Source organism: Spea bombifrons, chromosome 8 (genome assembly GCF_027358695.1).
Source record: "Spea bombifrons isolate aSpeBom1 chromosome 8, aSpeBom1.2.pri, whole genome shotgun sequence".
NCBI lineage: Eukaryota > Metazoa > Chordata > Amphibia > Anura > Pelobatidae > Spea > Spea bombifrons.
The window spans coordinates 16,954,204-16,968,697 of record NC_071094.1 but is presented as its reverse complement, the minus strand read 5'-3'; the positions used below and the strand labels follow the sequence as shown (position 1 = coordinate 16,968,697).

Sequence of the window (14,494 nt, the reverse complement as noted above, 5' to 3'; positions counted from 1 at the left end):
ACCGTGGCAGAGCAGTGAAACAGGCCTTGCGCTCCCACCATAGGATATCAGCAAGGTAAGTGAACAAAGGCGAGGGTAGTAAGAATATTGGAAAAAATTGTAAGAATGAGAGTTAGAATGAATTAATTGGTAGATGCATTCTATGAATCAGTGAGAGTGTGAATTAATGTGTGGATGGATTGTGTGAATGAGTGAGAGAATTAATGGATTGTGTGGATGAATTGCTTGAATGATTTGTGATTTGCCCCCCTAGATAATTCCTTGCCCCACCAGTAAATTTGGACTCCTCAACTACAGGACCAAGTGGCACAGTGCCATCTAAATGTATGGCCACACTGGGCAGTTCCCCAAGTGCCATATGTTCTGGGGGCCACGTGGTGAATAACATTGCTGCCAGCCGAGGAAATGCTTGCCCAGAGTCCAATGTTTCAATATAAAATATATTGGCCGAAGGGTCTAATGTTCATATATACATGTCCTGTTGAAAGTCTGAGAATAAAAGACTGAAATGTTGACTTGTAACACAGAGCTTTGAGAGATTTATTGAAACCAAGTCCCATGAGTGCCGGCAACTATTTTTGGAATCTATATGCATTACTGCTTCAGTTACCAGGCACCAGGCAGAATAATTAAGGCTGGTGTGCAATTGTGTACTTTGGATTTTATATATATATATATATATATATATATATATATATATATATGGTGTATATGTAGCATTTTATACTTACCTTTTCCTTCTACTATTCAGAATTTTCAAGTGCACCACACTGGTATTATTTCCCATTAAAATCATATAATTATAGTAAAAGAAACCTAACTAGAAAGCTAAAACAGTATTTTCTGTCTTACTCACATATCTTGTCCCCGTTTGTTCAGTCTTCACTCTCGAGGCACTTCAGCAAAGGGGCGGAGCTTTGGGGCACACCCGTTCCCCTGATTGGATGAACAGGGAGGTCTCTTTCTCCGAGAATCTGTCTGCAATATTGGGGCATCTTGGAATACTTCAGTAAAAGAGCCTCTCACTGTTCCTCCAATCAGGAAAATGGTTGTTCCCATAAACTCTGCACTTTTGCAGAAGTGCACCAGGAACGAAGACTGAACACACGGGAACAAGCGGAAAACAGCGGATAAGATAGGGAGACATGAGAGTAAGAAAGAACAGGACTGCCTCGGGAGTGAAGACTGAACTCACAAGGACAAGTGGAAGACAGAAGAAAGAAGACAGAACAAGGAGATACAAGAGAACAAGCAGAGCCACATAAAAAGGGTACAGGGGCAAAGAAGGGATCTGTGGATAAGATAGGTGGACACTGAAAATATCTAAAACCCGACGTTGTCCTGATTATAGGCCACACATGGTACATAGAATAATCATCATGGCATTTATAAACAAACATTTTTTAACTATACCGAATATTGGTTACATTATGCATTAACCTGGAACCAGCATGTTTGTTTAATCTGGATTATGGATCAGTTTGTTCAGGTAATATCTGATTGATTTCTATGTATTAACATTTTACACTTCTAATAGCCTGTACATGTACGGCTTTGTCATTAAGGGGATAAAGAGCAAACAATAATGCAATTCATACATTTGTCCAGGGCTTCATAAAATCTGAAATATATTACCTTTATATACAATGAGCATCAAATACATCACATTAGTAAAATACACTAAGCAGGGTAAGGAACTATGGCTGCATTTTAGTCTATTAAAACAATTACAATTTATGTTGCTTTTTAAATGTAACATCCATTCAAATGCTATGCACTAACACTGTAGCTCTTAAGCTCACTCTATGACATCATCCACATCACAATTATTGCTTCATAAGACTACGGTCTCAAATATTTCATGTTTACATCTACTATGAAGGCATCTCTAAAAGTTTTTGGCACTTCAAAAAGTGAAGAAATGAATAATCACCCAATGCATTCATATTTGTGCCAAAATTCCATGTTTATTCATTTTCAATAACAGCTGTTATGAATAGCATACTATGACATCTTTAATAGTTTTATAGGATAAAAAAACAACTCTAGTTTAATAAAACCAATTATACATTTATTGATCATTTTATCAATCTAAACAATATGTACTCTTAAATATTAGGTCAAAAGGTAAACCATATTCTAATTTAGATATGTTGTCAAGGAATTGTATTGTATACACATTTCGTTATGCTTAGTCTATTTCTAAGTCGCTGTCATCGCTATAGCATTCAATGGTTGGATCACAAATAGAAGATCGCACAACATCCTTTTCTGGTAGTAAACCACATTCGTGCAAGAATGCTTCAAGGTCAACAGCAAAGAAATCATCACCAAGTTGGTCTGTTATCCGAACAAAATTTCCTATTAATTCTCCTGCTTTATACACAAGCAATGCTGGAAGGGCATTCTCTGAGAATTTAGTGCTCGTGCCAAGAAGTGAACTTTTTACTCTACAAAATTTGACTCCAGGATATTCATTGGCCAGACAGATGATGCTGCCATTCATTGATTCAGAGCCACGGACATCGTCCTCATAAATAAGAATCATCACAAGAGTATTCTTATGTTCCTTATCAACGGTATCCAGAAATTCTTCACCACTGCTAATATCGAAGACATATTTGAATAGTTGTGAGTGGCATAGCTGTTTCTTCATCTCCTCTATTCTTTGTTTTCTATATTGTTGTAAAAAGTCCTCATCATCTTCATCACTTCGCATGTTGTATTCCAGCATCGTTGTCTGCAATACAGAAATAAGGTCAGGAACCAAGTATCATGCACTTTTTTTTTTACAATTATGTATTTTAGCATGAATTATTTTTTTCAATTCAACTTGTAGCTCATCTCAATAAATATGTTATTTTTAGAAATACATACAAAGATATACAAGTAAGGTAACAATACATGTGTACTGTATCCATGGTCTCTATTAGCCAAGGTCTAGGCCTGCAACTACCGATTATTTTCCTAATCGATTAGTTGGCAGATTATTTTTTCAATCTCCCAGATATGCCTTATACCCCCAGATATGCCACATTTCCCCTTAATGCCTTATACCCCCTGATATGCCACTCTGTCCCCGGATATACCTTATACCCCTGATACACTGTTCCCCCCGATATGCCTTATAACCCCCAATATTCCACTCTTCCCCCCAGATATGCCTTATACCCCAGATATGCCCCTCTGCTCCCCAAATATGCCTTATAACCCCCTATATGCCACTGTGCCCGCTGATATGCCTTATACTCCCAGATATGCCACTGTGCCGACTTACTCCCCGTGCTCCAGACTCCTTGGTGTCTAGTAGGGGCAGCCGGTGAACGTATGCGCAATGCACGTAGACAACCTCTGCTGCTGGCCCGTAGTGGAGGTTGTCTGCACTCATCGCACAGATGCCCACCAACTGCCAGAGAGGAAGATCCAGGTCCCCTGCAGCGCTGCGGGGATCCTCCTCTCTGTCTCTGGTAGCCAGCGAATGTTGCGCAATGCGCGCAGACAACATCCACTGTGCTGACCGATACTCCCACCGGGGCTTCTATGGTGGAGCACCGGAAGGTCACGTCACGCTGGTCCTCCATCATAGAAGCCCTGGACAGTAGCAGAGCATCACACAGACACTCGCCGGCTGTCAGAGAAGATGATCCAGGTCCCCTGCAACGCTGCGGGGGATCTGGATCTTAGTGTTATTATCCGACCACTATCTGACGGCGGATTATAAAACAAAGGGTATTTTTCAGCATTTGCTCTGAAAAAAACCATATCTTATATTCGATAAAATCAATTCAACTAATCGATAATGAAATTTGTTGGCAACAATTTTCATTATCGATTGTTATCCATTTTATTGATTAGTTTATACATAGCAAAGACAGAAGTGATTATTTGGGGTCAAATGGCCCGTTTTAGAGAGAAAAGTTCAGATAACCCTTCAGCTCATCAAGTCTGCCCATTTTTGCTGATGTAGAGGCTCAGACTTAATCAGTCCTCACCTTGTCTTAGATTCAGGATAACCATATGCTTATCGCATGCATTTTTAAGTTATTTAACTGAATTAGCATCTAGGAGGCAGTTCCATTTAGCTATCACCCTCTCTGTAAAGTAAAGTTTCCCTACATCTAAGCCTCTGACCATTTAGTTTTAAATTATTACACATCTTGTTTTCCTCCTTTAATATTCTTTATGTACTTTGTTAAATCCTTTAAGTATTTTAATGTTTGTTACACCTCATCTTTTCACCAAGCTATACAGGTTAAGATCCCTTTTTTCATAATAATTCTATCTTGCAAACCATTTATTATTTCAGTGGCCTTTCGCTGAACTCTCTCCATTAGTCAACATTCTTCTAGAGATTAGGTCTCCAGAAATGTACACAATACTACAAGTGAAGTCTGTCCAGAGATCCATAAAGTAGCAGAACCAACTCGCTCTTTACGCTACCAATGCCTGTAGCTATATTTATATATCTATCATCAATTAAACACTACACAGAGCATGGGTTAAAGGAGAAAGTCACTGTCTTAAATATTTTCCTTGGTAGTAGGGGAAGATAATATTGGGCATTATTTTTGTGATTACTTCAGTTGGTTTAAATTTGGTCATTAATTAGTTTGTTTCCAAATGGTAGGTTTAATTTTGCAGAAGGGAAGGAATAAACATTTAAAATAACATAACATAATACCATTTTTGTTACAGTGAAGGAAAAAATAGTTTGATTCCCTGCTGATTTTGTACGTTTGCCCACTGACATAGTAGGTTTATTTGAACAGTGAGAGACAGAAGAACAAAAAAAAAAAAAAAAAAACAAGAGTAACGCATTTCAAATACATTATAAATTGATTTGCATGAAATAAGTATTTGATCCCTTATCAATCAGCAAAATGTTTGGCTTCCAGGTGTCTTTTAGTCAGATAACAAAAGGAAATGCTCCTAATCTCAGCTTGTTACCTGTATAAAAGACACCTGTCCACAGAAGCAATCAATCAGATTCCAAACTCTCCACCATGGCCAAGACTAAAGAGCTGTCCAAGGATGTCAGGGACAAGATTGTAGAGCTTGGCAATCGGTCTGGGGCTCCATGCAAAATCTCACCCGGTGGAGTTTCAATGATCATGAGAACAGTGAGGAATCAGCCTGAACTACACAGGAGGATCTTGTCAATGATCTCAAGGCAGCTGGGACCATAGTCCCCAAGAAAAAAAAAATTGGTAATACACTTTGAGGAATCAGAGGGGTGTATGGGAGTGGGAGAGAGACGGAAGTGAGAGGATCTGGATTCTAGTGTTATAATCCGATCTGTTTGAGGTCGGATTATATAAGGAAAGGAGTTTTTCAGAGCATTTGCTCTGAAAAAAAACCTCTTTTTAAAATCGATAAAAATCAATTCGATTAATCGATAATGAAAATCATTGACAACGATTTGCATTATCGATTTTATCGATTAGTTGTTTCAGCCCTAGATGGACGTGCTGTCAATCTTGGGTGAGAGCCTCCTTCCCTCAGCCAGGGCATTGAAAATGGGTCGTGGATGGATATTCCAGCATGACAATGACCCAAAACACACGGCCAAGGCAACAAAGGAGCGGCTCAAGAAGAAACACATTAAGATCCTGGAGTGGCCTAGCCAGTCTCCAGACCTTAATCTCATAGAAAATCTGTGGAGGGAGCTGAAGGTGAGGAGTGGGACAAAATCCTTCCTGAGATGTGTGCAAACCTGGTGGCCAACTACAAGAAACCTCTGACCTCTGTGATTGGCAACAGGGGTTTTGCCACCAAGTACTAAGTCATGTTTTGCAAAGGGGTCAAATACTTATTTCAATTTATAATTTATTTGAAATGCGTTATTCTGGATTTTTTTTGTTGTTATTCTGTCTCTCACTGTTCAAATAAACCTACCATTAAAATTATAGAATGATCATGTCCTTGTCAGTGGGCAAACGTACAAAATAAGCAGGGGATCAAACATTTTTTTCCTTCACTGTAGAGTGGTAGGTTTGATTTAACACCTGAAAACACAGCAAGCAGAAACAATAAACACATTAATATGATAAATGTGGAATATTAGCAATATCTTTATAGAGCTACATTATTTAAAGCAATTACACAGCTGATTCACAGACTACCATGTAAAAGCAACGATCGGTGCTGTAAACTGAGTTGAAGCCAAGAGCAAGATGACATAGGTCACATCAGGGCTAGATAACAGACAAGTCATATACTAAAATATTATTTAAAAACATAGGAAAAAAATCCTATTTTCCAAGGCAACCTTTTATTCAGAGCTGTTCTTAGCACAAATCACCTGGGGACTCCAATCTTTGCCCAAAGCTGCATCAATTATTACACACGTTTAATGCTTGCCAAGGGCCAGGGTAATTGGCAGCATCTTTTTTTTTTTATTTTTTTTTTTAGAAGAGCATAATATTCAGACCTTTCTTTTTTCTTTTATTAAGGTCATACACATAATACAGGCCAGGCGCAATTCTGTCAGTGGTGAGTGTATATTCCCTCCTTTTTTGTAACTCCTTGTTTCCTTTGAGTATTTTTACTTTATATTAATTACCTTGATTATATTATTATATTTGAGTATGTATTTTTTGTTTTGTGTATAATTGTTGTGATTACTATTTGTTCTTGTCCTTTTAAGGGATTTTTAACTAGCAAATTACATGTTTAGTGTATTTGATCATTTAACATTGTATTTTCTCTTTTAATAAACACTCATTTCCTTTTTTTTTTTAAATAACCAGTTAGAAACAAAAATATTGCAAAAGGCATTAATCAAGTTAATCACTGGTTGCATGAATAAAACAGACCTGGAGTAAAGTAGATAAGAAGATTGAGACTTGGCATAAAACAGTAATATTAAAATAAATCAGTTTTGTTAACATTGATTTCTGTTATTTAATAACTGTTAGAAGGCTATTCAGGACCACACAAGTAGTCCAGCTGGAATGCAGGCCTAAACTTGTTTTAATATAAATAAAACATTTTTAAAAAGTGAATCACTCTAATTATATGAATTTTCAAGTTGGTTATTCTGACATTAGAGATTCATATTTTGCACCTAAAAATAATAAAAGAGTAATCAAATAATGGCCAATCTTATGTCATTGGGTATTTTATATCAAACACCAACCAGATTAAAAATAAATAAAAGGACCTGAGAGAAAAAAAAAGTGAAAACAATGTACCAACTCAGAGAACACAAGGAGATTGGCAGTAAAGAGGAAAGAGTTGGTAACTTTGCTGGTGCAAGAATTATAAAATAAACATGAAGAAACCACAGATCAGGTAGCAGGCCAGACCTCAAAACATGTCACAGCTTGTTAGCAGCTTTACATGTGAAGAGTCACGACAAATCTCAGGTTTTTATGTTAAGGCTGTGCAAGACTGACCACAAACAAATATGGGTGAGGAAGAGTTGGATGATGAGGGGATAGGAATGTATACATTTGGCAAACAACTGTAAAACTAAATAATCACACAAGAATAAATACATATTTGGTGTTTTCTGACAAGTTCCTCATAAAGACTAAAATATCAAGTAACAAATGTCGATAGATGCATGTTGTATCATTGTATATACTGGTAAACTAGATACATGTACTAGGAACACAACAATCTCCCAGGGATTACTGATCCAAATCCAAAGAAACAAAGTATATTTTTTCCAAAAGCAAAATGTGTCAAAAGACCACCACATACCCAGGTTTCATCAAGGATCATCCAATCCAAAGTAATTTAATATGCATTCCTTCCTAATGGGTCCATTTAACAGAAAGGCAATGCATTCTTCGAAAATAAAATATATTCCCCAACTCTTATAACAAATATATCTTGCGTATGCATTGGTATACAAGCAGGCATACTATTAAATTTACATTTATAAGGCTTCACTACACACTAATGTAAGATAAAACCACCTCACACAGGTTATAGCTTTATTTATTTAAATAACTGCCAAAATGGGCCTCCATCACTTATTGTTATTTTGACTGCTCCCTCTTCCAGGCTTAAACAAAATACCACAATGAAGGCTATAATAATTCAAGTGAACCAAAATCATATAACTGTGTGTTATCAGTTTAAGCAGACTGTTTGTCTATTATTCTGACTTAGGTGGAGACCATATCAAATTTAATTACCAATGTATGCAAAAATCCAGGTCATTCCAAAGGGTTCATCAAGTTATCTGCCAGTTTTACATAATCACACTACACTGTGATATTAGAAACATTTACAACAGGCTAAAGAATATATACTACCTTTCCGTGTATTTTTTCTTCAAGCTCTTTCTGTTTTTGCTTGTCCTTTTGTTCATCAAGCTGAGACTTACAAGTCACTGATAACTTTTTAATAAGTTGTTCCATTTCTTTTTGTTGCTCTTGATTTTGCTCTGTTTCCAACTGTTTATAACGACGCCAATCATGAAGGACTCCTTTAGGACCTTAAATACAGATAAACCAAAACACAAAAAAATTGATATGCAATACTAAAATATGTTTGTAACGAGAAAAGGGAGAGCGAGCGCGAGAAAAGGGAGAGCGAGTGCGAGAAAAAGGAGAGCGAGCGCGAGAAAAGGGAGAGAGAGAGAGAGCGCGAGAAAAGGGAGAGAGAGAGAGAGCGCGAGAAAAGGGAGAGAGAACGCAAGAAAAGGGAGAGAGAGAGAAAAGGGAGAGAGAGAGCGCGAGAAAAGGGAGAGAGAGAGAGAGAGCGAGAAAATGGAGAGAGAGAGCGAGAAAATGGAGAGAGAACGCAAGAAAAGGGAGAGAGAGAGAGCGAGAAAATGGAGAGAGAACGCAAGAAAAGGGAGAGAGAGAGAGAAAAAAGGGAGAGAGAGAGCGCACGAGAGAAAAGGGAGAGAGAGAGAAAAAAGGGAGAGAGAGAGCACGAGAGAAAAGGGAGAGAGAGCGAGCGCGAGAAAAGGGGGAGAGAGAGAGAGAACGCGAGAAAAGGGAGAGAGAGAGCGCAAGAAAAGGGAGAGAGAGAGAGAGAAAAGGGAGGGAGAGAGAGAGAAAAGGGAGAGAGAGAGAGAGAGAGAGAAAAGGGAGAGAGAGAGAGAGAGAAAAGGGAGAGAGAGAGAGAGAAAAGGGAGAGAGAGAGAGAGAAAAGGGAGAGAGAGAGAGAGAGAGAGAGAGAGAGAGAGAGAGAGAGAGAGAGAGAGAGAGAGAGAGAGAGAGAGAGAGAGAGAGAGAGAGAGAGAGAGAGAGAGAGAGAGAGAGAGAGAAGGGAGAGAGAGCGAGCGCGAAAAGAAAACCAAAGTGTTAAAAAGTCTTTAAAACACCTCAGTAGATATACAGTATATGTACACTTGGGCTCAAAGGTCTGAATAATCAATCACTGTTTTTGTTCGATCACTTTTAAATTAGTTGATATTTATCACTCATGAATTTGCTTTTTTACACTGATACAAATCAAACGTGTCTCTTTTTGTTAAATTGGCATTTATATGAATATCCTCTTGACACACCACTTATTTTTCATAACAATTTGTGACACTACATCTTAGTGCTTCTATTAGTGCTCCTGTTAGGGCCTTTAAAGAAGGGCATCAATTGAAATATGTTTCTTTTTGTGTTGATTTTCACAAGAATAAACAGAACAGCAGGAGAGAAAGAAAGGAGGAAGTGATATTTGCATAAACTCAAAACACCTGCACATACAGATTGTGTGTCAGAATACACTCCCAGGGTGCATCTGGTAAATCCACATCAAGAGGAATATAGATACTGAACCCTCAGCCTGCATATGCCACACGCAAAGGGATGTGTAGAGGTGTAAAGAAGTAAAGTGAGTTGAGGTGTCACTCTATAGGGTTCCCGGTCTCAGTAAGCGATTGAATAATTAAGATGAGGTGAACTACAGCCCAGTGACCCAAGTAGCTGAATAGGCTGGTACTGGTCTGAAGCTTACTTAACCAACTCCTTCACTGCTTTAGTCTCCTCTACCCTGTCCACCCAGTCCCTAATGGAGTCATACATCAAATTTTTCGGTATAAGAGTACTAGTTTTGCAGCATTAAAAAGGTGAACAGTAAGTGACTGAAATATCTATTCTAACGGTCAAAGAAGCTCAATGAAGTAATTTGGGGAAAAGTGTTCTCCTGAGTGCTGAAAAGAGTTGAATATTTCAATGGGGAAAGTACAACGCATGTTATATAGTTTTTTTTTTAAAACCAAATCATTTTCATCCAAAGCAAGACCTAAAATAAACCACACCTTCAGAAGACCAGTATATCAAGCTAACATGTTTATGGAATACAACAGCATCTGCATCCACAATTTAAGCCCAAATGAACCAGAAACTTCCTACCCAGTGTCATGATTCCACTACAGGACTGTCTACCTTATGCTAGTTATTGTTATGTGCACCTTTGGTGGTCACTCTAACAGGTTTTGGGATCTCTGGTTACAATTTGATGGTGTCAGTTGGGCCTCATTTACCTCATCAGCTGGTGCAACCCAGCCCTGTGACTTTGTCATTGGCCCCTGAACTAACAGCAGCATCCAGTCCATATCATGCTGTGGGCCTCAGCGCCCTGCGCGAGAGCCATTTGGACTTTGCTATTCATCCAGCCTAGTCAAATCAGAGTCCTTGGTATCCCCTGCATCTTGGTCCTCCCTGACTTCCTTGCCCGGGTAAGCAAAAGCATTTTTAAAGACAACCGGCGAAATGCAGTGGGAGAGTATTGCCTCTACACCACATCTTCCTTGACAAAAAGTTAAGCCTACACGCTTAGCATAGGGCAACTAATACAGAAATTTCACAGTAGAAGACTGGAAAAAAATTATGTTGACTGACTAAGTTTTGGTTGTAATTGCTGTCACATGAGAGGCTAATACCATTGTGTGTAAAAATGTCAACATGGTGGAGGATATATTTAGGTGTGGGGATGTTTTGCACGCTCTGGAGTTGGTGACTTGCAAAACTACATATGACCAAAGAGAACTACGACTCTATTTTGCAGAGGCATGGTATCTTTTTCCCACCGCAATCACTACACCTAGACACCACTGACATTTTTGTAAACGCTTGAAAAGGAAAAAAGTGGAACACTCTCGGAGCTGCTCTAAAGAAGTGCTAGATTAATGGATTGCATAATTCTGCAACCACTTATTGACCAGATAGTTTTAAAATAGCCATTAAGGCAAATGGAGGTCATACCGAATAGGTTTTTTGATTTTAATTATGTACTGACAATTTTTTTTAAATTCTTTTGTTAATGAAATATTTTCCTTTGAGAAACACTATATATTTCATAATAAATAAATAAATAAACAACATGTTGGACACTTTAATTTCCTCAAATAACTTGTGAAAAAACAATCCTAGGTAAAATTGCAACTGGTGTGTGGCTGCGTGAAATGTGGTTAAAAAAAAAAAAAAAAAAAAAAAGGCAACCTTTGAGAAATTGCCTACCGACTGTTTATGGCCAACTTACACATTGTGCTTCTGTGCAGATGCATGGATAACAATTTATAACAACAGTCAATGTTCTCAAAATAGTTCACATTTTGTATATTAGCCTAAAAGAGACACTGCAACCAAGCGGACTGGTTTCCGAATGGATAGCCAGGATTATGCAGAATCGCCCTAAATTGCTAAATGCAATGCAGGAGATGCATTTGGCTGAATGCATCCTTCAGCACGTGATGTGCTTGCCTCAAATCAGATCCAACATTGGCTCTAAACCCTAGGACAGGGGTGTCCAACATGTGGCCCGTGGGCCAAATGTGGCCGGCGGCACCTCGAGGTGCGGCCCTGCGTGAGATCGGCAGCCAGGGCAACCGGGATCACAAGAGCCCTGCTACTTACCTGTGGGAGGGTCTTTTGTACTGCACAGAGGAAGCGGAACCCAGCAGAGTTCACGTGACATCACATGACTCTGCTCCAGTCCTGCTTCCTCTGTGCAGTACAAGAGAACGCAGAGGGAGGCCACGCCCCCTGCTGAAGTTTGTGAGCGGCATCGAGAGAGCTGCAGTGCAGGTAAGGTGGTGGGGGAGGTTGTTTGAATGAGTATGCGTGATTGAGGGAATGAATCTGTGAACGAATGAGTATATGAATGAATGAGTGTGTGTGTGATAGTATGAATGTGTAAGTGCTGAAACCTAGGCATGATGGGACTGTGATTGCTGTTAGCAATCACACTCCTATCATGCCAAGTCAGCCAGTACATGCTGAAACCTGGTTAGCTGCCCCCCTTGTGTATTGATGCTGTCAGCAGTTTGGGGTCTGCACATCACTTACAGCCACCCTGTACTGGCTGACTTGGCATGATAGGAGTGTGACTGCTAACAGCAATCACAGTCCCATCATGCCTAGGTTCCAGCATTTACTGGTTGCCTGGGTATAAAAGGAGTGTGATTAGCAACCACACCCCTATCATGCCAAGTCATATTGTTTATTTTTTTTGTCCAATTGTGGTATGTTAATTACTTTTAATAAAAGTGTGGTTAACACACCTAAATTGGACAAAAAATACAATAACAATATTAATTTGCATATGATTGTTGACAGCAACCACACTCCTATCAAGCCCAGCCAACCAGTACATGATGGAATCTGGGTATGCCTGAGATTGCTGTTATCATATATATATATATTTAACAACATTGTTATTAACATTTTTGTACAATTTTGGTGTGTAACTTACTTTTATTAACAGTGTGGGATTTTGTTATTATTTTTAAAGGTGGGGGAGTCGTTTTCGGTTTCGGCTAAGCGAATGGCTGCAAATTCTGAATGCATATTGAAGTACTCCCAATGTATTAGTGTTACTCACAGAGTACATTGTTATGCATGTCTCCAGTCTCTTTAACAAATGAATACATTATACAAAAACTTTAAATTGCATGATAGGCTTTTGTACTATTCATATCAAGACTGGATGGTTCTTAAAGGCTTTTGCAGTTATGTTTGTTCCATGTTACCTGTATTGATCACACCCTCCTCTCTATCCCCATCAGAGTGTCTGATAGAGCCATTTTGCGTTTTGCGATCCTGCTCGCTGTCCTCGTCATCACTACTGCTGCTGTAGTAATACTGACACTTCTCTCCCAATAATTTATCGTCAAGGGTGGTCATTATGTCCTGAGAAACGCACACAAAGAATACATTATATCTATAGCAAGCAGAGGGAACCTGTATTCGTGCACACAAATATTTACAGTTCATACACAGACTACACAGATTTATTTTACATAGCGATACGGATTCCCCTAAAAAAAAAAAGCCAGCATGCACATGCAACGCCTTCACAATACCCAGTTAATTAAACATATCGTATTATGTACTCTAGATACGACCAACGACTATATTATTGTGCATACACACAGTACACTGTGGATCATCAGAATAAAAGACCCAGAAACATACCAAGCGTTGCACGGAGAGAATACCAGCACAATGACAGCACTACGCAACCACGCGCCTCATTGGTTAATTCCGATACAGAAATTTGTTTCGTGGCCGTCCATTGGTTGCAATGTTCTACTTCCTGTTTACAAGGGTTTGCCCGTCTTACCAGTAATTTGACGTCATCGAAAAATCTTTGGTTAAGCTGGTTGGCTGTCTCAGTAACGTGACCTTAGTCTTTGTGTAAAACAACAGGAAAGCACATATACTTATGGTAGGGAGCGATTATGTAATCAGCTACTGTGAGATGTAATTTGTTTACGGCTGGGGTTCCGAGGTGCACAGATTCAGTCTTTAGCTATATGAACTACATCCCTCAACACCCTATTTTAATGATTTTTTTCTTAAACAATTTTTGGCCATATACAGTGAGCATACATACGGTGTGTACATTTTTAGGGATGTAGACATAAAAAAACTATTTATCTCCGGATTATTTATTGTTTGTATTGCTTTTGTGAGTAAACCTTTAGAATTCCACATGTACTCAAAACTAAATGTTTATATGGATTTTTATTGGATTACAAATCGTGATTGAGGGTGTTTCACTCCCTTTTTTGTAATTCTCTGGTTTGATTTCCTTTTTAGTGTCCTGACGCAAAGTATATATTTGGGGTTTATTTAAGGGCAAATAGAGTTATAGTTTTTATATGCATACATATAAAACAATATTTGCTCTGAAATATAAGAAATGTAGTTTTTTTTGTACAATCTTGCTAAGGATTTCTGTTACGGGATAGACTGCGTATTAAACCAATTATGTTTGAAACAAGCTTGCTTGGAAATGTAGCTGCTGTGGCCTCTCCCCAAGTGGCCTCCTTAACTTATAAGGAGGCCACTTGGGGAGAGGCCACAGCAGCTACATTTCCAAGCTCTGTATGAATATCCCATATTTCATTTGAAGCCCTCATCTCCTGCTGTTACCCCTATTTTCCACCTGGTATGTCTGTATCCTGCCTGTCTCCATACCCTGCTGCTATCATAGGGTTACATTTGGTGCCCTCTAGTCTAGCTTAATTGAATTTGTTAGCCCCCTGTATTCAGATTGAAATAGAGTAAATAACACGATACCTTCACTT

At 38.7% G+C, this 14,494-nt stretch overlaps 1 protein-coding gene across 1 annotated transcript; it reads right to left on the bottom strand.

Annotated features, from left to right (window-relative positions):
* Positions 1–1,947: 1,947 nt before the first annotated feature.
* PDCL (phosducin like) lies at positions 1,948–13,482 on the bottom strand. The gene is made up of 4 exons (XM_053473753.1): positions 13,377–13,482; positions 12,932–13,091; positions 8,268–8,449; positions 1,948–2,740 (listed from the first exon to the last, which is right to left on the bottom strand). Exons 2-4 carry the CDS (start codon positions 13,083–13,085, stop codon positions 2,192–2,194), a joined length of 885 nt encoding a protein of 294 aa, XP_053329728.1. The 5' UTR covers positions 13,086–13,091; positions 13,377–13,482; the 3' UTR covers positions 1,948–2,191.
* Positions 13,483–14,494: the final 1,012 nt, after the last annotated feature.

Coding starts and splice junctions, on each gene's coding strand:
- PDCL (XM_053473753.1), bottom strand. CDS start 13,085: ATGACCACCCTTGACGATAAATTATTGGGAGAGAAGTGTCAGTATTAC. Junction 8,450..12,931: donor GGAGGGTGTGATCAATACAG/GTAACATGGAAC, acceptor TCTGTATTTAAG/GTCCTAAAGGAGTCCTTCAT. Junction 2,741..8,267: donor AAGAAAAAATACACGGAAAG/GTAGTATATATT, acceptor TCTGTATTGCAG/ACAACGATGCTGGAATACAA.